Source organism: Corythoichthys intestinalis, chromosome 14, assembly GCF_030265065.1.
Source record: "Corythoichthys intestinalis isolate RoL2023-P3 chromosome 14, ASM3026506v1, whole genome shotgun sequence".
Taxonomy (NCBI): domain Eukaryota; kingdom Metazoa; phylum Chordata; class Actinopteri; order Syngnathiformes; family Syngnathidae; genus Corythoichthys; species Corythoichthys intestinalis.
The window spans coordinates 40,886,128-40,911,441 of NC_080408.1; the positions used below are offsets into that span (position 1 = coordinate 40,886,128).

General features: G+C 42.0%; 1 protein-coding gene across 1 annotated transcript in view; it reads right to left on the minus strand.

The window, feature by feature from the left end:
• LOC130929497 (corticotropin-releasing factor receptor 2) overlaps window positions 1–25,314 on the minus strand; it is a 114,676-nt gene that overhangs the window by 32,596 nt on the left and 56,766 nt on the right. Inside the window, exons 4-6 of the mRNA XM_057856653.1 lie at window positions 21,823–21,929; window positions 14,810–14,927; window positions 6,518–6,671 (exon numbers count right to left, since the gene is read on the minus strand). Coding sequence (XP_057712636.1) covers window positions 6,518–6,671; window positions 14,810–14,927; window positions 21,823–21,929 — 379 coding nt within the window. The remainder of the gene's footprint in view (window positions 1–6,517; window positions 6,672–14,809; window positions 14,928–21,822; window positions 21,930–25,314) is intronic.

Below are 25,314 nucleotides of genomic sequence, written 5' to 3' on the forward strand. Positions count from 1 at the left end.
CTTTGATTTTGTGGGATTGCCTGTGAAGACAGCAATGAGAGAGGATGTATCCGCATATCAGTGGAAATTAAATACGCCGAGTTTTGGCTGAAAGACAACTTATTCTCCGTCAATTCTTCCTACGAATGCAACGTTGAGCTGCAACCATCTCAACACACACTCAGACTGCTTTCAATTGCGATGGCATCACTCTCAGCGACTTTGAAGTCATATGGTCTCTTTTGCTCTCCCTTTTGAAATGTGTTATGTGATTTTGTATATTTGTATAATTACAAATGAAATTCCCTAATGATGAGCTGACATTACTTCAAAGACGCTCAACATTTTTCTAATTATCATGGCCATTAACATTTTTATAGTGTTAAGCAGTGGTTTAGGGTGGACAAGATTTTTTTTTTCGCACAAAGATCCATATGCACAGTTAGCACATGACCAAGGTTTTTCCAAAAAAACTGCTGAGCTCACTATTAATAATAATGACAATGATCTACTTATGTTTAAAGAGGTCACTTCCCTTTGAATAACTGAACGAATAGCTCACGTCGCCATTTAACTCAGCCATTTGTTATTTGGAGAACAATCTTATCACGTTGACGGTCAACGCCAATGAGCTAGCATCTGTCTCATCTGTTGTTTAAATCAGGCATCGTCATGTATGCCTGACCTGCAGGCTCATTCCTCCCCCTCCTTTTTACCAACTACATAGACATACACAGAGAACACGCATATAGACCGTGACATAAAGAAGGAGAATGCCAGGCCTTCTCCTAGAGACGTGTACAACAATGTTGATGTGTGCATTTTGTTTGCCGTGAGGCATAAGACACTAGGACGCTGGTGCTCTGAGACAACAATGCGAATTAAATGCACACCAAAGTGACATTTTCCATGTTGATGATGATGATGATGAAACTTTTTTATTTCGAGCATGCACACACAAAAGAAACAAAAAACATACAATATAATTCAACAAAAATAATTGTACTCGAAAGGGAGTGGGAAGAAGAAAAAAACTTATTTTGTCCCACCCCTGATCTCATTGTCTAGCATCCTTACTTGTGGGATACTCATGTCCACACAATGAAAAGAAGAAAAAAGGAAAAACAGACAAAAACAACTAAACCAACAGACAACCAACTAATGTTGGCTCATTCCCAAAAATTACAATATTTACACCAACTGACATAAACAGCAACACACATTGTCAGCAAATGTCATTATATTGTGACCAGACCATATTTTTATACAGCGATTTAAATTTTTGCATATTCTGACACTGCTTGAAATGATTGTCTAAATTGTTCCAGAGTTTCACTCCACATACAGACACACGAAAACGTTTGCAAGTGGCTCGAAATCTTGGCAACATAAAATCTCCAGAGCCTCGCAGACTATGGATATTCTCACGAACCTTAAATAGGTTTTGTAAATTTTGGGGCAGTAATTCATTTTTTGCTTTAAATAGCATTATAGCTGTATGATAGTTTACAAGATCTTTGATTTTTAATAGTTTTGAGAGAGCAAATAAACGGTGGGTGTTGCTCTCGAATGAAATAAAGATGTGGAGGCGAACATAACACAAGTACTCAAAGTATAGATGAACCTCTAAAGCCCAAATCCCCCAAAATGTCATGTTTTTATCAATGGTTTTATATGATCAGTGAAAACAAAATACAGTACATCATACAAATATCAAATACCTTTATCTATGGAAACTTAAAGTGCATATTAAAAATGTCTAAAAATCACGTCGACAGGCAAATGTTATCTTGGCCCGAAAATGTGTCCTTGCGCTGAAAATCTGAAGGTGCCTTCTTAAGGCATGGTGGCCAATAAGCATTTTTTTGTTGTTGTTATAAAAGTGGAGTAAAATGACCTATAAAAGATTTCTCCCTTGGAGGTCTACTATATTTGTTTTTTGGACTTTAAGTCACACCTGAGTATGAGTCGTACAAGCCAAATTGATCTTTTCGACATCCGACGTAAAATTTGACTCGCCATTTGTTTCTACATCTGACGACATGCTCGAAATATGACGATTTATGACAGCGCCGCACTTTCATTGTTTTCCCACAAGACGGACGCACGGCTGATTTTCTTGTGAGAGAAATCAACGTGGGTTCCAAGAATGTTAGTGCAGGTGGTGAAAAAAAGCGAAAAGGTGACGCTTAGCATTGAAATGAAGATGGAAATGATAGAAAAATCTGAGCGTACATCCGTGAACTGGCTCGACAATACGGCCGTAGAATGTCTACGATCTCGACGGTCCACCTCCGACCTCCGTTTGCCAGTCAATATATGTTATGGTGACAATTGTTATTGTGGTAACATCGTCAAAGAAATCGCCAGCTTCGTCAGGTTTTTAATCATTCATTTCAGAACTTGTGCAACACAACATGCCTACTGTCCGCCGCAGATGACGCCAACAACAAAACACTAAGAGAAAGTAAAATCACGACCGCAACTTTATCTCTTTATCACGTGAGCCACCCGGTGAGTTCAGGTACAGATTAGAACCCGATTTGTTGCATTATTACAAGAATTAATATTATTATTATATTATCATTCCGATTTTTATTTATAATCTATTTGTTTTGCTATGCGTAATTGCCATTTGTGATAGTAAAAGCAGTATTTATTAAGAATTTAGTGTAGGTTTTCAGACTGTGGAACGAATTAATGGAATTATAATGTATCCTTATGGGAAAATCCTGATCGACATTCGACCATTTCGACTTACAAACAAGGGGAAGGATATGGCGTACTGCACGTAACACATCAGCTTTGCTCATTAATATTCATGATGTTAGCAACTGTTGTTAGGGGGGTCAAACTCGCGTTTGTCCTTCATGCTAGCTGCATGTAAATAGATCTAACGAGATGTTTACTGTGCTAAACCTACCAATTGTGTCCGAAAATGATGTCCAAATTCACTGGTAAAGATTAGGAAAAACATACAAATGTTCATTTAAAGAGCGGGTATGAGTGTTAAAGGCTGAAAAAGACGGGTAAAAGAGCCGACCTGATCGAAAGGTAGCTTTTTTATTGACACCTTTTTCTTGTGTGCATTGCCTTACTCCACTGACAATGACATTATCCTGTTTCAATGAGCTATCCTATATCACCATATGCCCTGTCTTTCTTATATATTATATCCTCTGGTTGTCCTATGTCTGACTTTCTTAGGGGTAATTTATATTGCTATTTTTATGTAGCAATCGCAAATGCTACTCAGTGACAGGCCACGAACACTTTTAATTTTTCATTAATAAATAATTTTAATTCTATTAATTTATCTACACTTCGCCCATACTAAGGTTGTTTCTTTACAACAGAAAAGGTAAAGCTGTTAAATCTAGAGCCTACCTGTTGGCATGAACAGGCTTACTTCAAAAAGACCACAAATTTTTTAAATATCTGTATTGTAGAAAAATAGGTCAACATGACTGTTCTGATATATAAATAAAACTAATTCTTTTTGAGGTCATTCATTGTCAGCCAGAAGCAGCACGGCAAGACGCCAGGCTAAAAAATGAATAAAAATATCAAAATGGCTTACCTCTTCAAGGCAGGCTGTGGGCTATGGCCACCAACAAAATATTTACTGCATATGAAGGTTAATGGCTTCACTTTGCTGGCGTTTAACCGGTATTTTGGACCTCCGCACAAGTTGATCCATTGTTCACATTTTTCCCCTCTGAGTTTTCAGCTTCGGGAAACGTATGAATAAAACATCCTTCATATGTGGACGGCCGTAATTTCTAAAATCGTTTCCACAAGTTCCATGGCAACAGTGTTTAATCTGCATGTTCTGTTTTGAAAGATTACCGGCAGAAAACAAGAGGTACTAGCATGGGTTGTATGCGAGCGCGCTTCTATGTTGACCCCCTTCCGGTTTACAGTGGTGACGTCACACAGTCTTGTGGTCTAAAAGTAGCATTCGTGCGGTACGCTATTAAACATAAAAATAGAATAGAATTGGTGTGCGGTATGCGAACGTTACATGATATTTCACGGCTTGCAGCTTGTAACCTGCAGAGTATAATTTTCTTTTGGGTGCGATTTTGTTCAGCCCTTCTCAGTTGTTTTTATTTGTATTCATAAGTTACTGCCAATGATGAAACACAAGCCTTGAGCGCTCTCTAGTAATGATTTACCAATTTCTCACATAAGTCGCTCCAGCCTTAGGCCCCCAAATGACTAACTACAGCCCTGGGCTGAGCCAGTGCCACTGCTGTTTAACTTAAATCTCGCAGGACTTTTAAATTTTGACTATTTTATACTTTAAAGTGTGTACGACGGGAGTCTTAAATAGCATTATTATGTGAATTAGAATCCTATTTTGAGACGATTTGACTATATACAACAATTTAGCAAAGCACAGATGAAGAGAAATAAGTCTTTAAATCTGCCGGTTAGCCACGCCTACCGTTATAGGGCTCTAGCGTCCCCAACAGGTGGATGACGTCAGCGGGAGAATGGGCTCATCGGTTTTACTATTCAGCCCATTGAGGGGGAATTATTATGAACGAGGAAAACGCGACGAAGAGAGCTGTAAAATGTCATTGTTTCAGTCTCTCTACTCCAATATTTTTACAGGATATTCTTTTTATCGAAGTATTTTTCCCCAATAGCTAAATAAATGGCATGGTCATGACAAATAACAGTCTTGTGAATATGAAATAATAAAAATGCATTTATTCAGGACGACATGGCAAAATTACACCATAAAGGTCAAAACTGTCGACTTCACCTTTACTGTCGCACCTCCCGAATGATATTTTATGCCACCTAAATCGGGCTTATGTCATTTCCCTTCCTTCGGAGAATGTAAACAAACCAAGAGGTGACAGCTAGCCGACATGCTAACCCTAACCGAGTGATGTTTCAAAGTCTTCGAAGCACAAAATCACACATAACCAGCCTGGATCATTTCACATGACGACTGGGTTGTCGATTGTCTTCACCGATCGGCAACCCGCCCGGCAGCGAACAAGTTAAAGCTCGTCGTTCCGCTGCTGAGGGCAGAGGGCTCGTTTGCGGGGAAGCAGCTGGACAATGACCGCCGGACAAACCAGCCCACGTCGGAGGAACGTGTAGCTGCCAAATGGTTAACCTAAATATGGCAAAATAATGCTTTACCACACGGCGAACTCGTAAACAGCGAGAGACTCATAGGAGGGCAGCTGGAGTTGTTATGCAGCTAACATGACAATATGTGTATGAGGAGAGCTTGCATGCTCATCCTTGATCAAACGTAAGTAGTCATTTAGTTAAAGAAAGTTTGTAGTGTTTACTTTGTAATCGCTGTTTTGCGGCTATTTTTAACACAAAGTTGCAATTTCTGATCGGTTGGAAAATTTGACAGAACACCGGGCACATGAAGAGGGCAATAAGCCGAGTATAGTGCTCTCCCGGCAGGGGGATGTGTGACAAGCCACCGGTTGTTGGCCGAGGGGACAAGGAGCATGTCAGCCACAAAATGCAAGCCACCTACATATTAAAATGATCCCAGTATTTGACATAATACAAAACACGATGTTTACTCACTTCCTCGTAAGTTCTATGGTCCCACAATAGTAGGGCTTATTTTGGCCAATATCCACCGGTGAATGGTAACCTTTTGAAACCCCAAAATGGCTCACACACCTCTCCCTCCTACAGCAAGATTTTTCTGCAGCCGTTTGGCTGGCGTGATACGAAAAATTAATTAATCCGCAAAATCAGCTGAATCCTTAGTCCTTCTCATACAACAGTACGGCTGTATAGTGAAGAGGACTCCTTCTCCCGTACACGTCACAGCGCCCTCTTCTTCAATGCAAGACCGAAGCCGGAAGTCTGTCATTTTCGTAGCGTGGGGTTCAAAAAATTGAATAAATATATCGATCGCTTCTTCACACATCCAAGTGGTCAATTTCATTCAGGAGCATAAAATACTGCGTGTATTATGAAATAAACATGCTTTTTCGTGTCACAGGCACTTCAAATGACTTTCTACATACAGCTTTGGCTATGCTTTTTCCATTCTTGGCTCAGCTTCTGCAAATACTCTCTGTTGAAGGTCATTGTAGTAATGTAACGTCAGACATCTGCCGAGCAGTATATGAAGCAGAGTATACTGTACAGTTACTTATTTGCACCAGTGCCTCAAATTTGCTAATTCTAGCAGAACAGACTTGTGATTTTGACATTATAGAACACCCGGAAAATGTTTGAAATCAAGAAAAAAAAATCAATCAAAACAGAGCATGTTTTGCTTTGTAATCATAAAATTTCCAGATACACATATGCAAAGTGGTGCCAAAGTAATGTCACTATGGCAACACAGTAAACACCATCTGCTAATGAGCTGCAGCACATCCTCGCAGGAATAGTAAAAGGTCATGAATATATATCTTTTTTTTTATATATATAGTCTTGGAACATGACACAACGGAATCATTTGGTATCATTGAGCCAATCCATTGAAGAAAGTTGAGATCTCTGCATTGGAATTTCATACTTGTGAGTCACTTACACCAGCCGATGCAGAGAAAAACCCACTTGCGCAGTTTATCTGTGGAGAAGGTCATCACAATGACCGTGTGTAGGTAGCAGCCCTCCACGAACATCCAGAAGAAGTTAGTGACCACAAAATAGTTGTAAATGGTGGTCATCAGACGACACCATGGCTGTCACAGACAGATAACATCAAAGGTGAGACATAAAGTATTAAAAAAATAAAGGCTAGCTTAACTTCAACAGTTAAAAAAATGACTACCGTCGTATTGTTCGGACTATAACTCGCACCTGAGTATAAGTCACACCAGCCATAAAATGCCCAAAGAAGAGGAAAAAAACATATATAAGTCACACCAGAGTATAGGTCGCATTTTTGGGGGAATTTACCAAATAAAATCCAACACATAGAACAGATATGTCATCTTGTAAGGCAATTTAAAATAAAAATACAATAGAGAAGAACATGCTGAATAAGTGTCCAGTATGATAATGTTACATGATGCATGAACAGCGAAATGCGAACGTGGCCGGTATGTAAACGTAACATCGCTATTAAGAGTTATTCAGATAAGTATAGCATAAAAAAATGTTAACAAGTTCACCAAACCATCAGTGTCACGCCAAAACACCAAAATAACATGTGAAATGACATAATAATGTGTTAATAATTTCACACAAAAGTCGCACCCCCAGACAAACGATGAAAAAAACTGCGACTTATAGTCCGAAAAATACTATTATTATAGTATTTTATATATATATATATATATATTGCAACAAGGGCACTGTATAGTGGATGACTTACAGTGTATCACACAAGTGAGTACATCCCTCACATTTCTGCAGATATTTAAGTACTACGTCCTTAAGACACTTTGTGATACACTGTATACTCACTACATATAGTAGTTGAGATGCACTAGTACAGTGGGGCAAATAAGTATTTAGTCAACCACTAATTGTGGTTGACTAAATACTTCTTCTCCCACTTGAAAATATTAAAGAGGCCTGTAATTGTCAACATGGGTAAACCTCAACCTGGTTCTCCCACTTGAAAATATTAAAGAGGCCTGTAATTGTCAACATGGGTAAACCTCAACCACGCGAGCCAGAATGTGGAAAAAAAACTGAAAATCACATTGTTTGATTTTTAAAGAATTTATTTGCAACTCATGGTGCAAAATAAATATTTGGTCAATACCAAAAGTTCATCTCAATACTTTGTTATGTACCCTTTGTTGCCATTAACGGAAGCCAAATGTTTTCTGTAGCTATTCACAAGCTTTTCACACACTGTTGCTGGTATTTTGGCCCATTCCTCCATGCAGATCTCCTCTAAAGCAGTGATGTTTTGGGGCTGTCGTTGGGCAACACGGACTTTCAACTCCCTCCACAGATTTTCTATGGGGTTGAGATCTGGAGACTGGCTAGGCCACTCCAGGACCTTGAAATGCTTCTTACGAAGCCACTCCTTTGTTGCCCTGGCTGTGTGCTTGGGATCATTGTCATGCTGAAAGACCCAGCCACGTCTCATCTTCAATGCCCTTGCTGATGGAAGGAGATTTTCACTCAAAATCTCTCGATACATGGCCCCATTCATTCTTTCCTTTACACAGGTCAGTCGTCCTGGTCCCTTTGCAGAAAAACAGCCCCAAAGCATGATGTTTCCACCCCCATGCTTCACAGTGGGTATGGTGTTCTTCGGATACAATTCAGTATTCTTTCTCCTCCAAACAAGAGAACCTGTGTTTCTACCAAAAAGTTCTATTTTTGTTTCATCTAACCATAACACATTCTCCCAGTCCTCTTCTGGATCATCCAAATGCTCTCTAGCGAACCACAGACAGGCCTGGATGCGTACTTTCGTCAGCAGGGGGACACGTCTGGCAGTGCAGGATTTGCGTCTGTCACACCTGGGTGAGGGTTGTCACGTCTTGGTATATTCTCTTCCTGCTTTATTTTGAAGCCTCACCCTCCTGTTTCCACCACTCACCCTTCCTGCTTTCTCACCTGTCTCTGATTATGATTACCAATTGTTCCCACCTGTGTCCTATTCATCATGTGCTTAAATTGTTTGTCACTCCCTAGTCTCGTGCCAAAGTGTCTTCGTCCTTCGTCTTCACTACAGCCCATATTCATAGTCCAAGACATTCCACGTTGTGAGTTTATTCATAGTATTCTACGGTTTGTTTTTTATGCTTAATGCATAGTCCTTTGTTATAGTATTCTACTCCAGTGCGTTTTTTGCCTGGCTCTCTTGTTTCCCGTTTGTACCATTTTATTTCATAGCTTGTTATTTCCTCCTTCTGGAGCGCCCTCAGTTTGTTACTGCTTCTGATTATTTGTGTTCATTAAAAGACTGAATTCTGCACTTGAGTCCACTCCATTCCGTCCAAGTGTGATGTTACACTTTGGCCATGATGGACTCAGTGGAATTTGCCAAGCTTTGCGCTTCGCTCCAGGGCCACGACAACAGACTCAACCGTCAGGAGCAGTTCCAGACGGCCATGGCCACCCAGTTGATCCAGCTCACAGCTCACTGCTCAACTGACCGACCTGGCGGGTAGGCTTCAGCCCGTCACTTCGCCTCCTGCGGCAGCTACTGTTCCCTCGCCAGCTTTTTCCACTCACTCTGGGGGAGGTCCTCGGTTGGCGCCACCGGAGCGTTTCTCTGGAGAGGCTGGTACCAGTAAAACATTCATTACTGATTGTACGCTACGTTTTGACTATTCTCCAGGCGGTTCAGCTCAGACAGAGCTAAAATCGCGTATATGGTCACTCATATGACTGACCGAGCCCAGGCATGGGCAATGGCTGAGTGGGAGCGTGACTTTCCAATTTGTTACTCACTCACTGCTTTCAAAGAAGCCCTAATTAGGACGTTCGACCCTGTCTGCACCGAACGGGCTCAAGCACGAGAACTGGGAAACTTGCTGCAAGGCAGCCGCTCCGTCAATGACTATGCCATCCAGTTCCGCACTCTGGCCGCAGGAAGCAGCTGGGGGCACATGGCGCTCTACGACACCTTTCTGAAGGGGCTTTCCGTTCCTATCCAGGAGCAACTCATTCCCCTGGATCTACCGGACGACCTCGACTCCCTCATTGCTTTAGCCATTCGGACAGACCATCGACTGCAGGAGCTCCAGAGGGTCGGACCAAACCACTTCAAGAGGTCCCCTCCCCGGAGATCTGAGCGTCCTGAGATGCGTCACCCTTCTCTGCATCATACCACACCGCAACCTGTAGATGTCGAGCCCGTGCAGCTAGGGCCAACTGCTCTCTCCAAAGAGGAGCGCAAGCGCCGTCAACTGGAAAGAAGGTGCTTCTACTGCGGGGCCTCAGGACACCTTGTAGCTGCTTGTCCCTCTCGCCCCGACCAACCAGGTGAAACACGACGTACTCCGGAGAGTACACCCCGCTCAACAACAGATATCCAGGTAACGCACGGGGCCAGGACCCACACATTCCGGGCCCTCATAGACTCTGGGGCGGATGAAAGCCTGATGCCTTGGGAGGTGTGTAGACTGTTGGGACTGCAGGCGCTTCCTCTTGAGCGACCTCTGGTGGCCAGGTCCCTTGATGGCACCAAGTTGTTTACGATAACCCATACTACCGAACCAGTGGGGGTTGGGGTACAAGGACACACAGAGACCATGAGCTTCCACCTGTTCTCAGCATCAACTCAGACGGTGGTGCTGGGGTTCTCTTGGTTGTGCAAACACGGCCCGCAAATTGATTGGAAAACTGGGACAATTGTGGGCTGGGGTAGTGACTGTCCAAGGAACTGTGTGGGGGGGTGTAGTACGGTGGCTAGGAAGGTTAATGTTAATAACATGTCTCTTTCTACCTCCTCAGGACTGGAGATCGACTTGAGCACAGTCCCCGCTTGTTACCACCACCTAAGACAGGTCTTCTGCAAGACCAGTGCCATGTCATTACCTCCTCACAGACCATATGATTGTGCCATCAACCTCATCCCTGGGTCCACTATTCCCAGGGGACGGCTCTACCCGATCTCTGGTCCCGAGAGACAAGCCATGAAAGATTATATCCAGTCCTCGTTAAAGGCGGGTTTAATCCGCCCTTCTTCCTCTGCTGCTGGGGCAGGTTTTTTCTTCGTGGGGAAGAAGGACGGTGGCCTGCGTCCATGTATTGACTATCGCCAGCTGAACGATATCACAATTAAGAACCGTTATCCACTCCCGTTAATGTCATCAGTTTTTGATCAGTTGCAACAAGCTAAGGTGTTCACAAAGCTTGACTTAAGGAATGCTTACCACCTAGTTAGGATACGGGAGGGGGACGAGTGGAAGACGGCTTTTAACACTCCAGATGGCCATTATGAATACCTTGTGATGCCGTTTGGTCTTACTAATGCCCCTGCCTTCTTTCAGGCATTGATTAATGACGTTCTACGTGAATTTTTAGACCGCTTTGTATTTGTTTATTTAGATGATATTCTGATCTATTCACCTGACCTAACCACCCACCAGCAGCATGTAGCCACAGTACTAGAAAGCCTCTTGGCCAACCGTCTCTATGTTAAGGCAGAAAAAAGCCAATTCCACGCCGACACCATCTCCTTCCTGGGCTTTATCGTAGCCCCTGGAAGGGTTCAGATGGATCCGGCTAAAATCAGCGCTGTGGTTAACTGGCCAACTCCCGATAGCCGCAAGAAGGTCCAGCAATTCCTGGGATTTGCTAACTTCTATAGGCGGTTTATCCGAGGCTTCAGCGCAATAGCGGCTCCCCTCCATGCTCTCACTTCTCCACAGGTGCGGTTCTTGTGGACCCCTGAGACAGAGGCTGCCTTCCAGACCCTCAAGACCCGTTTCACCACAGCACCTATACTGAACATGCCTGATCCCCTCCGCCAGTTCGTGGTGGAGGTTGACGCGTCAAATGAAGGGGTTGGGGCCATCCTCTCACAGCGTTCTGAACAGGATGGATAGACTCATCCCTGTGCCTTTCTTTCTCGCAAACTCTCCAAAGCTGAACGGAACTATGACGTGGGAGACCGAGAGTTATTGGCGGTGAAGACCGCTTTAGAGGAGTGGCGTCACTGGTTGGAGGGGGCGGAGCACCCTTTCCTGGTCTGGACAGACCACAAGAACCTGGAATACCTTAGGACTGCTAAGAGACTAAATGCTCGTCAGGCCAGGTGGGCGCTCTTTTTTAACCGCTTTTCGTTTTCCATCTCTTACAGGCCGGGGTCCCAAAATAAGAAGGCGGATGCGCTCTCTCGTCTCCACGACCCTGAGCCTGTGGCCAAGGAGCCTGAATGCATCCTACCACTGAACTGTGTGGTGGGGGCGGTGACTTGGCAAATAGAAAAGGAGGTTAAGCTGGCTAATGGGGGGGCCCCTTCACCGCGGGGGTGTCCAGAAAACCGTTTGTTTGTCCCGATCGACTTACGCCCCCGGGTGTTTCAATGGGCTCACTCCTCGCCGCTTTCCTGCCATCCGGGAGTTCGGCGGACCATGCACGCCATCTGCCGGAGGTTCTGGTGGCCGGGCATGGAGCCGGAGGTCCGGGAGTACATTAAGGCATGCTCGGTCTGCGCCCAAAACAAGAGTTCGAACCACCCACGCATGGGACTGCTACAGCCGCTGCCCATCCCCTCCAGGCCTTTGCCAGAGATTTCCATGGACTTTGTCACAGGACTCCCAGTCTCAAAAGGCAACAACACTATCCTCACAGTGGTCGACAGATTCTCAAAGATGGCCCGCTTTATCGCTCTACCAGCCCTGCCCTCCGCCAAAGATACTGCTGAGATCATGATGCGGCAGGTGTTTCGGATTCATGGGTTTCCCAAAGACATCGTTTCTGACCGGGGGCCCCAGTTCGTGTCCCGGTTCTGGGGGGCCTTTTGCAAACTGATCGGAGCCAAGCCAAGCCTCACCTCTGGTTATCATCCGGAATCCAACGGCCAGACCGAGCGCCTGAACCAGCAGTTGGAGACCGGCCTCCGGTGCCTAGTGTCCCAGAACCAATCGACATGGAGCAACCACCTGGTCTGGGTCGAGTTCGCCCATAATACGCTGCCCACCTCAGCTACGGGTATGTCGCCATTCAAATGCGTGTTTGGCTATGACCCTCCAGTTTTCGCCGCCCAGGAGCCGGAGGTTTCGGTCCCCTCCGCCCACGCCTTAGTCCGCAGATGCCGGCGCATCTGGGAGGCTGCTCGTCTGGTCCTTGCTCGTCAGGGGGACCGAATGAAGAGAATGGCAGACCGTCGACGACGCCCGGCACCTTCATACCAGCCGGGGCAGCGGGTCTGGCTCAGCGCTCAGGACCTCCCCCTTCGAGCTTCGTCCAAGAAGCTGGCACCCCGCTTTGTTGGTCCATTCCCCGTCTCCAAAGTGGTCGGACCGGCAGCTGTTCGACTACGCCTTCCCCGCACCCTTTGGATCCACCCCACGTTCCACGTGAGCAAAGTGAAACCCGTGGTGGAGAGCGCCGTGCTGCCGACTCCATCCCCGCCACCCCCGCTGGAGATTGACGGTGGCCCCGCCTACAAGGTCAAGCGGCTGTTGGTGGTCCGGTCCAGGGGCAGGGGACGTCAATATCTCGTTGATTGGGAGGGATACGGCCCCGAAGAGAGACAGTGGGTCCCCTCCCGCTTTATTCTTTGCCCTAGCCTCATCAGAGACTTCCACAGGGCCCATCCAGAGCTACCTGGCCCGTCTGGGATCCGGTCCTAGAGGGGGGGGTTCTGTCACACCTGGGTGAGGGTTGTCACGTCTTGGTATATTCTCTTCCTGCTTTATTTTGAAGCCTCACCCTCCTGTTTCCACCACTCACCCTTCCTGCTGTCTCACCTGTCTCTGATTATGATTACCAATTGTTCCCACCTGTGTCCTATTCATCATGTGCTTAAATTGTTTGTCACTCCCTAGTCTCGTGCCAAAGTGTCTTCGTCCTTCGTCTTCACTACAGCCCATATTCATAGTCCAAGACATTCCACGTTGTGAGTTTATTCATAGTATTCTACAGTTTGTTTTTTATGCTTAATGCATAGTCCTTTGTTATAGTATTCTACTCCAGTGCGTTTTTTGCCTGGCTCTCTTGTTTCCCGTTTGTACCATTTTATTTCATAGCTTGTTATTTCCTCCTTCTGGAGCGCCCTCAGTTTGTTACTGCTTCTGATTATTTGTGTTCATTAAAAGACTGAATTCTGCACTTGAGTCCACTCCATTCCGTCCAAGTGTGACAGCGTCCCTGGCGGCGCATTGTGTTACTGATAGTAGCCTTTGTTACTGTGGTCCCAGCTCTCTGTAGGTCATTCAATAGGTCCCCCCGTGTGGTTCTGGGATTTTTGCTCACCGTTCTTGCTATCATTTTGACGCCACGGGGTGAGATCTTGCATGGAGCCCCAGAAAGAGGGAGATTATCAGTGGTCTTGTATGTCTTCTATTTTCTAATAATTGCTCCCACAGTTGATTTCTTTACAGCAAGCGTTTTACCTATTGCAGATTCAGTCTTCCCAGCTTGGTGCAGGTCTACAATTTTCTCTCTGGTGTCCTTCGAGAGCTCGTTGGTCTTGGCCATTGTAGAGTTTGGAGTGTGACTGACTGATTTGTGGACAGGTGCCTTTTATACCGATAATGAGTTAAAACAGGTGCCATTAATACAGGTAACGAGTGGAGCCTTGTTAGACCTCCTTAGAAGAAGTTAGACCTCTTTGACAGCCAGATATCTTGCTTGTTTGTAGGTGACCAAATACTTATTTTCAACTCTAATTTGGAAATAAATTCTCTATAAATCAAACAATGTGATTTTCTGTCCGTCCCCCCCCCCCCCCCCCCCCACACACACACACACACACACACACATTCTGTCTCTCGTGGTTGAGGTTTACCCATGTTGACAAGTACAGACCTCTAATCTTTTCAAGTAGGAGAACTTGCACAATTGGTGGTTGACTAAATACTTATTTGCCCCACTGTAAATGGCGAATGCTTAAGTTTCCTGTTCATTTTTAATGCACAGCACGAGTAAAAGAAACATTGTTTGGAGAAATATAACGGAAGCAATGAAAATTTTTGTTTTTCTTTATAATAATCAAAATCACTTAAGTTCTTACATCAATAGCTAGGGCATTATACTGCCAAAAAAATGATCTTAGCCATTCAATCTTTTCTTTTCTGTTAGTTGCATAATACACTTTAAATGGTACCAGGGGAATAAATTGTACAAAAAAGTGAAGAAAGCTAAGTCGAATATATTTTATTTTATATCTGTCGAGATATTTATAATTATAGTGGGAAAGAAGTGATTTGGAACACGGTGTCAGAGTGATGTTTACCTCGTTGCTCTCGTGGATATTGTGGTCAATGAGCTGCAGCAGAAACCACATGACATTTCTCAGGATGAAGGTGGTAATCAAGTTCCAGTGAATGATGTTCCGCAAACACCGTATGCTCCTAGGATGGAAAGAAATTGGATGGGAAATTGGATGGGTTAAATTTCAGGCAAAAATTACAGGGGCACCTATGTGAAGCGGGGTTCACACATTGCGAAGATTGGGTCTAATTTGAGCACTTTGCCTCCCTTGCGATCAAAGCTGGCAAAGGTCAATTACAGTATCTGTTGTCTCTAAAAGAGGGCACTTATCATGCGGTGAAGGCTTTTCAGGTTACGCCCTGATCTGCCGAGAAAAAAATGGAGCTGACAACCATAAATGTAAACCTGTTCTGACAAGTGTTCACTTGTGTGGTCTACACCGAGTTGGTCCAAGTTATGGAACCTATAAAGCCCATTAAGGATGCTGCATTGCTGTAACAAGTACAAGTTCAGTACACTACGCACAATGGAAGCAGAAATCACACGTTACAGTCTTTATTCTTCAACATGCGAGGTGTTTCACATTTAAAAAATGGGGAAAACAAAGGTTTAAAATGCTTGTTGTTTTTACTTGTTCAGATCTGTTTGGTTTTTGAATTTTTTTAAAATTATTGTTGTATATTTGTTTTATATTTGTTTATATAGACCCCACTCACCAACGTCACACAATGACGTGTCGCTGTATCCGGCCACCATATTGTCTAGAGCTGGGAATCTCTAGGCACCTAACGATTTGATTACGATTACGATTCAGAGGCTCCGATTCGATTATAAAACGATTATTGATGCACCCCCCTCCTTTTTTTTTTTCTCTATTTTTTTTTTTTTTTTTTTTTTAATTAATGTTTTGTACATTAGTTCCAAAATTGTTCAAAAATACTCTCAGGCTAAACCACACTACTATTTCAGTATCAAGTTAACATATAGCAGTAAACAAATATACAAAAATAACATTAAATAAAAAACTCCAGTCCCCCTTCTGTATCAGCAGCTTTAAACTACATTCAATTAATTTAATGTTGTGAATCAACCGTTAAATTTGTTAAAATTGCTCCCGTTATTCCATAATTTCCCTTTTGTCTACTTTCGACATGTGAAAGTTTTAAAACTATTTTAAAGATAGATTCAAGTCAATATTTTACCGATTTAGGAGTATTTTAGATAAAAAGTTAATTAGGTTTGCTTGGAAGGTTCGCTACAACAGCCTTGCAGGGAAGTGTACTGCTTTAAGATGGCGGCCGTTTATAACGCCCGCATCTAGCTTTTTGTAGATGTGCTGCTAACACTACCGAATCTATAATGCATCTAGTCCTATATAAATGATATCCACCGTAACATTATATGGATATACTTGTAGCAGCTTTTCGGCAGCAGTCAGGTATGTTGCTGTGTTTTTGTATCTCGTTGCATGAGTTGAGCTAGAGCCGCGAGTTGAGCATTGGCATTACCCGAGGGGCCGGGTAATGGGAAGCATGATGTTTAGCTACTCTCGCTCCGTTCCGTCCAGAAGTCCCCGCTGCGCGCTGAGTGTTGTGCACTTCCGCTTTACTTCGCATATTTCAATAATCGGAATTTGGATGTTTGTGAATCGTTCTCGAATCTTCCACGGCCGAATCGCGAATAATCTAAGAATCGGAAATTTTGCACACCTCTAATATTGTCCGTCATTGTTTATCCGTATTCTCAATGGTTTCAATTCGTCGTGCAATTTATAGTGCAATTCATGGAAGCCCGGTGCTTTCAGACGCTGTAAACTCATTGGATGCGTTGCATAAAAGGCGTTATGTGGAAAAGCTTCAGTCTATCCATTCGCCAGATCCATATTTGATGCCTAAATCGATATTTTTGGACCCGCTGTCTTCGCCGTCTCTGCCTGACATCTGCTACCCTGATATCTACAACTATCTTGTCCACAGAAACTCAGCCTATTCTCACGAAACTTTGAACAACTTTAAGAGTAGCACTCTAAGCAACATTACCCCGTGTGACCTTTTACTTCCAATTTTCTAAAATGGCGACAATCAATAAAAAAAAAAAGTTGACTGCAATGGCCGACGCTTCAAGGATAGGTGGATATTGGACTATTTCTTCAATAAAGTACACAACAACTGTGTCTGCCTCATTTGCAAAGAGACAGTCGCTGTTTTCAAAGAGTTCGATGTGACGCTATATTAACAAACAAGACACGCTGACATGTACGACAACATTACAGGGAAGATACGCAGCGAGAAATGAAATCAACTTGAAGCTAGTTTAATTTCACAGCAGCAGTATTTCGCTAGAGCCCGATTGTAGAAAGAGAACGCCACAAAGACGAGATTGTTGAAATTATGAATTAAAGATAATAATAATAAAGCAAATGTGACACACAGAAGGGCTTGCTAAAATTTGTTTAAATGTATTGTTCTACGTAAATCAGCCAAGGTAGCCCCCCACATTTTTACCACACCAAATCTGGTCCCCTTTGCAAAAAGTTTGGACACCCTGTTTAACTGATGATCCGTAGACGAGGCCAGCTTCTTTCACTTGTTACCAGCTAAATATTATTCAAAAAATAATGATGGTGGAAGAAATAAGCATCTTGAATTTGAAACTTTATGTTGTCGGCGATTAGCCTCGCAATGATCTTAATTGTGGTTGTCAGCCCAAAACCCTCTAAATATATATTAAATGCATCTTACCAGATATAAAATGACTACTACATAATCTGTGGTGATCGTTTGGTGCCCAGTTTTGTCGTCGAATTGCAGCATTCCATCTCGCTCTCCTCTCCGGGTCTCTTGGAATACGGTAGAACTTCAAGTCTCTCCGTCTATCTTCTCTGTGACTGCAACCAACCGCCACACACGCCTTCACCATTTTGATTTTTAAAGTTAACGAGCAGAAAAACACGCCATAATAGGAGGAATTTACGTAGCGGTAATGCTTAAACACGACGAGTTGACGGACAATATGGCACGGAAGCGTGGTTGTTACGTCATGTGAGTGGGGTCTATATGCTCTGGAAATTGTCATTAAGAAAGCTGGATGATTTTCTTGAGTGACCTTCCTTTATATTGGCCAAAATCAAGGGCGTACTTTTGCATAGGGACGGTAGGGACAAAACACTACCAACTTTTTAGGATCCTCAAATTGTCCCCACTGACTTTTAAGCAACCTTATTTTCATTATATAATGTGTTCAGTGTGTTAAGATTGTCTTCCCATATGTTGTAATGATAGAATTGATCCATCCATTATTAAGTGAATTATTTTAATTATTTTCAGACTTACATCCACCCCTTTTACACTTGCTGAATGTGCTAGTCCAAGTTTTTTTTCTTAAACGCACGTTCCCACACACACGCACACCCTCACACTACAGAATCACGTTACATGTCGACATGCCGCCTCCTCCACCCGCTTCGAAGAGGAGGGATATTAGAAGTTTTTTCTTTCAGCCAGCAGCCGCTGTAAGTAATGTAAAGAGTCATTAGTGTGAAGGTGGGAAAACACCACTCATTTTGCAAATGAAAGTCCGACCTGCATCACAGTTTAGCATCACCATTACATTAAACTGTGTGAACTTGCTAACCTGAGTGGCAAACTGCTTAGGAGAAGTGTCCTCCTGTATGTATTTTCTACAATGTTAACGTTAATTAAACTGTGAAAAATATAGTGAACTCTACTCAGCTGTAAGAAATGTAGTAAACCAAGGTTTACCCTCTTCTTTTCATTTTTATTTAGTTTATTTGGTCTTAAAGCAGCCCAAAGGAGCATTCATTTTTTGTTGAGTTTTGCTCTGCTTGTGGACAAAAGCAATAATGTTGTCCCTGAAGGAAGGCTCCATTTTTATTTTTATTTTTTTGTTATTTATTATTATTTATTATCTTATTTCTTTATTTTGTTTATTATTTATTATTTGTTATTAATTTATTTAGATGGACAATTGTGAGTGGTATTAAGACAAATGTTTTTTGTTGTTGTTTTTTTCATTCCTGTGGCCTATACTACGAACGGAGTTCAACCTCCCCAGAAGTAATCCAGTTTACTAGCGGGTAACCGGAGTTGACAAAACCTGGTTGTCTAGTTTGTGGTCAATCGGTGCTACGACGCTGATTATGAGGTTGATTAGTCGAACCTGTGTCAACCCAGTCAGAGTTACTGCGCGTTCACATAAAAGGGGGCGGAGACCAGAGTCAAACACTACTTGTGACGATGGCACGGGCACCTTACTTCACGGAGGAGGAATGCGCGATGATTAAAATCCACCCTCACCGCGAAATCCAACACCGATTCGGCGAGTAGAGTTCGACGGGTCTATTGACAGCGAATTTACAGATCGTGTGATTTGTGAATGCGTCAATATGCCAGTTTACTTATGTCCATCAAAAGAAATAAAGCCTGCTGTTAGGACAGTAAAAGAAGATTTGGTACTTAACAGTAAGAAATAATTTATCGCGCATCACCACATGAAGCAGGATGATTGTATGTTTAGTCCCCTTGACTGTATGAATACGTATGTTCTTTTTTTAGTTTGGGGCTAAAAAATCCAGCCCGACCCGAGTCCGATCAATCAACTTGATTTGCAGGCCCAAGCCCAACCAAAAAAAAAAAAAAAATGTTATATTTGTAAGGACTCAAGGAGAAGAAGGAAATGCAGGATGCCATGCGTTGTTGCGTAAATTAAAGCCCGTCTTTTATAACGAATTTTCACAGTTAAACAAGACTGTAAGATGCATATTCAATAAACATTTATGTCTTTTATATTTGTGCGTCTGTCCTATCAGTGGATTTGACAATTTAATCTCTTCGAGTTGGCAGAAAAAAACGCAAGTTTTCTCAATGTTTAAATAGTCTACATTTTTCTATGATTATTATAACTGCATTTACACAACGAAATAACGCTGGAAAGTTCGTTAAATATATTTCTTGTATGAGAGCAATGCTCCGCATTCGTTTACATTCAGCGATTTTAACAATCAATTTGAAGCGTTTCCATACCCCACTCCGAATCGCACGGCATACAGTGTTCTTACGCAGGTATTCAGCATCACAGATGGAATACATATATTGTCCCTAGCAAAAGAGCGCACGGACAGGCACACAAGCTGCGCGGTTGTGAGGGCCTGACTCGGCGGGTTACATTAGTGACGTCCGCCTCGATCATTTGTCACAGGTAAAGAATTCCCTAAGCTGAAAATCTATATCTTTCATGGAGAACATCTTCCGGGTACGCCAGCGGATTCTGGCGGTCTCCAAAAACCCATGCCCTCTGAAGAGAGCCCCTCACAATCCGCGCGCCAATGTCGTTTGGGTCGTCCAGGTACGCTGTCATTGTCAGGAGGACACGTCCGCGGAGGAGGGCTGTTTAAATATAGCGTGGTTAATTAGAATTCTGGGGTTAAGCAAGATCTAACTCTGAGACGACCAGGTTTGGCTTGTGGCGTGTGTTGCCATGGCAACACTTCTCGGTTCCAACATATCCACCTTTCGTAGTCTCGCTTAGCTGCAAACTTAGGTCGCACGCGATGAAGTTACTCTCGAAGTTACCCTGCTAAGCCAGAAAACCAGCTTCGTAGTATAGGCCACTGGACGCTTAAGAGATAAATAACAGCTTTATATTTCTTGTGTATGTTAATATAATTTGTGTTCAAATAATGCAATTTGAATTTGCTAATAAAATCCAGACATTTATCCTGGAAGCTTTCAAAATGTTTCTTTAGTTTTTGACAACAAAGGTTTGAATCGTACGTTGTATCATCTGAACCAATGCATATTCACTGCAAAACCCACCTCCTTAAAACTGACCAAATAAAAAAACCAAAACATTATAATAAGTGAAATTATCTGCCAGTGCTTTAAGTAAATTTTAATCAGATTTCTTGAAATAAAATTAGCTATCTGAAAATAAACTGAACGGACTTATTTTAAGCAAAAAGTTTGTACATTTAATCTAAAAAAAAAAATGTTTGGCAGAAATGTTCTTAATTCAAGAATAAATATTGTTCAAAACATTATTTGAAAGCATTTTTTCTTGACTTTTACATGTATGGGCTTAATAAGAGCAAATGGTAATATTTACTAAAAGTAAGTGGAAGAATCTGATACATTATTTTGTTAACTAGATATTAAAACTCAAAACAAGATGAAGAAAGTTATTCGACTAGATTTAAGAAAAAATATCAGATTAAGACGTTATACTTTTGGTTCATATTGGTGAGAAATGTAGCCCTGACCACCGTTCACCTAATCTATTTAGTCTTATGAATGTCCCGTCCCCAGCAAAAAGTGTACATGCAGGCTATGCTGTTATATCATCCCTAGCAATATTGAGACCAAACCTACGCCCTTCACCAAAATGAAACAAATGTAACAATTTCCTATCATTTTCTGGCAAGTTTCAGTAGGTTCAGTTTCATTCTAGGTTGTCAAAAAAAAACAAAACTCAAAGCCCATTGGCAAACTTCACATTTTGGCATGCAATTCCTACTTACTCTTGGGCTTTTTCCCCCCAGGTTTTTGGCTGCCACAGTTTTGTTTCTTTTTCATGTTGTATATTTCGATGAAACCTGATCGACGAAGACTAAAGTGGGAGGTCTACATTGGTGTCTTTTCGGGCCCACATGCAAGCGGACTTGGCAAAGTACAAACATTTGCCATCTTTTAATACCCCCCAAAATTATTGATTATTTCATCTTTTAATCCCAGTCAGCTGCTTACTGGTATCGGTAAAGCTGAGGCCCGCTAGAGCAGGTGTAGGCGTGTGCTTCACAGTAGATGTAAAGAATCACAAAGCCTCCAGTGAAGAGGAGGAGAAGGGAAACCATCATGATAAAAGGCACATATGCATGAGGCGCTGAGCTGCTGTAATCTTTTCATTTGACATAAGCGACCTAATGATGACGCGCAATGGAGGAAATATGAGAAGAATGTTCTGGAACATCTGCTGCACGCATCACACATAGAGATGTTTGTGCACTATTTTTGTACTCGCCTTAAGCACATGAAGAGGATGAAGGCCACTAACAGTGCCCCCACAGAGATGCAGTGGCCCAGGTAGTTGATGATCAGTGCTATCTCGTAATGCACAGGATACACTCCCTGAAAAAGAGCAAACAAAAAGACAGATTTTTATATCCAGACAATACACAGCTATAGCTTTACAAACCTAAATAAAATAAAATAAAATAAAAGCGTCTACTGTACAGATAACCTAGTGGGTAGCAGACATTTTAGTGTTAAAACAACTCATCAGTATAATTTACATGGCAATTTCAGTGCAATGCATGGCCTGTCGGATGACATTTATTATTTTGGCTTTGAAGTTAGCTGTGTTGTTGAAGCATCTGTGTCATATCCTGGTGGTCAGCCCAGCATGACATTATGAATACTATATTGCACAGTCTTATTAAAAAAAAGTACCATTGGGCCTCATTGTCAAAAATTATACTGTATTGTTTTTAAGTACACAGCTTAAAAGAAAACATGGTCTCAAATTATTTGTGTTGAATAGGCAGCACATTTTTCAGCACCTGTGCAAGGCATTAAAGTTGGCAGCTGTGACTTTTGAGTCATATGCATAGTCATCATAAATTCTACAGTGTTGAAGGAAAAAAAACATTTTTGCAATGTGTATTATTAGAGCGCTATCAGGAGATAACATCGTTGATAGGAGACATTCTGAATTGTAAAGCGTATTTAAGGAGCGTCAAGTTACCAAGTGACACCTTTCAAAGACTTCAAGTCAAATGACTGTGAATTATTCTTTTAATCAGCAAATTATATTCCAAACTGGTTGCATTTAAAGATGCAATTAATACTGTTTGTAGAAGAGAAGAACAAACAGGCCACAGCTACACAGTTGCATTGAGTCATTAGTAGGGTTGTTCCGATCATGTTTTTTTGCTCCCGATCCGATCCCGATCGTTTTAGTTTGAGTATCTGCCGATACCGATATTTCCCGATCCGATAGCTTTTTTTTGCTCCCGATTCAATTCCAATCATTCCCGATCTTTTTTCCCGATCATATACGTACATTTTGGCAATGCATTAAGAAACAAAATGAATAAAACTCGGACGAATATATACATTCAACATACAGTACATAAGTACTGTATTTGTTTATTATGATAATAAATCCTCAAGATGGCATTTACATTATTAACATTCTTTCTGTGAGAGGGATCCATGGATAGAAAGACTTGTGACTTTGTGTATTGTGACTAAATATTGCCATCTAGTGTATTTGTTGAGCTTTCAGTAAATGATACTGTGGCCATCCCAAATGCATGATGGGAAGTGGACCCATGACTGTGCGTCGTGCTACCAATGGATCTCTGCTTTGGGAAACAACTTAAGGTGATAAGACAGATCAATTGCCATCTTGCTTCCCCACCTAGCCTCCCATGATAATTCTAATCATAGGGAGAAGGATTGCAAGGCTTTAGCCAATTAACGGAAGGCTCCAAAGGCTGCCAAAATTCACTCTACTCTTTTTGAACTGCCTTTTTTCCCTCTCTATAATGGTAAAAACGGCGTCATTACAGATTGAGCGCTGCAATGAGTGAGAGAGTCGTGCAGCATATACATTAATTGCGTTGAATATTTTAACATGACACATTTTTTAATAAATTAATTGCCACCGTTATCGGGATATTTTTGTTAACCCCTCCTTAAGCCTAAACTAAAGACTCTGGATGAGGGTAACATATTATGTCTGTAACATTAAATACAATAAGAAAACGATTTAATTTAAATATATACTGTATATTAAAAAAAGGCATGACCAATATACTGGACTGTCTCAGAAAATTAGAATACACAATATTCTAATTTTTTGAGACAGTCCTGTATATATACAGCATCATCATATCATCATATCATCATATATGTCATCATATATACAACATCGCACCTGCAGCTAATTCCTGCTCATCGACAATAGTATAAAGACGCAGGCGATCCAATGGAAGGGAGCCGAGATATTTCCTTACTGGTCGCCATTGGACATCGTTGTCATTCGAGTAGCTTGCTACTTTGGTAATTTTGCCCCTGCAGTGGGTTTTGGTCGCCTGTCACTTTAGTTTTGTATGCCTCTACCTTGTGCAGGTACGTGAGTGTATTTTATTTGTTTTATTGGCTCTCTGCCTACCACCTTGGTTTACCCTGGCGTTTGTGTATTGACCCGTTTTGTTGTTTCCCCTTTTTACCGCGATCGTGTGTTTTTGTTTTGTATTTAATAAGCCCGTATACGCTTCCCTCAGTCGTTTGTTGTCTGTTGTGAGGTCCAACCTTGTTTCCGCGTTTACAGACCCTGACAACACCCTTATTAAATATACATTATATTCACTTATTGAAATAGTCGAATGTAAGAGGCAAAATGCAACCTAGATTGTTGCTTACTATACTGGTAGCCGGAGAAAATGATGACAATTTCACTGAGAAAAAGAATTACACTTTCAACAAACAAAAGGTACAGTTGCCCTGATTCATATGAGGCGCCGTTTGTAAAGCAGCACATGCTGAAAATTACGACAACATTTTCTCACATTTAGCGCCACACAGTGTTTAAAATGGTGTGAAATTTTTAGAGTTACTTTTTTTTTTTTTTTGCACATTTACAACATTATTTAGCAACTTAAATATTCATTTTTTAATCAAGAAGTTTTGGACCTTATTCTTTAAATCCAGAACTAAATATTTAATTAAAATCTTAAATTTATATCCTAGATCCTAAATGTTAAATATGGAAATGGTCGGAACTAAATATTTAGCTTAATATGCAAATCTACATGACTGGAGACCGGAAGTAACAAAATAAAAGTTGGTGGAGCAGCTCAGACTGTCTGTTCACGTTGCTTGAAAATGAATAAAACCTACTCAACGGTGGCAGTCTGCTCTTAGACATGACTCATTGTGATAATAACAATATATTGGTAAAATACATATTTAGGAGAAACTACATTTAAAGAGTATTTTGTGTGTTCCAGATTTTGTTACTTCCGGTCTCCAGTCATGTGAATTTGCATATTAAGCTAAATATTGTCAGGGAAACGCGGGAAGGCAGGTGGTGTGGACCCAATTGCAGGGAAACAAAAGCAGCAATGCAGGTGCTGGTGAACTCAAAAAACGTTTTAATAACAACTAACCAAAAGCACAAGGTACAACCAAAAGGACTGGGGATCAAAAAGGCAATGTTCAAACCAAAACTTACTTAAACAGAGGGACTGGTACAGGAGGGCGTGGACAGGACTTGAAATTGACGTTGGCATAGACATAGACAATGACGCAACAAGGAATGAAAAGAAACTGGGAGCTTATATACACACACACACAGACAAGGGGTAACGACACAACGAGGAACAGGTGAGCACAGGAGGATGCAGATTTGAGGATACAGTAAGAGGCACAACAGGTGAAATCAATGGGCAATCACAGGGACAAGTCACACTAGGAGAAAACCAACACAAAACCTAACAAATATTTA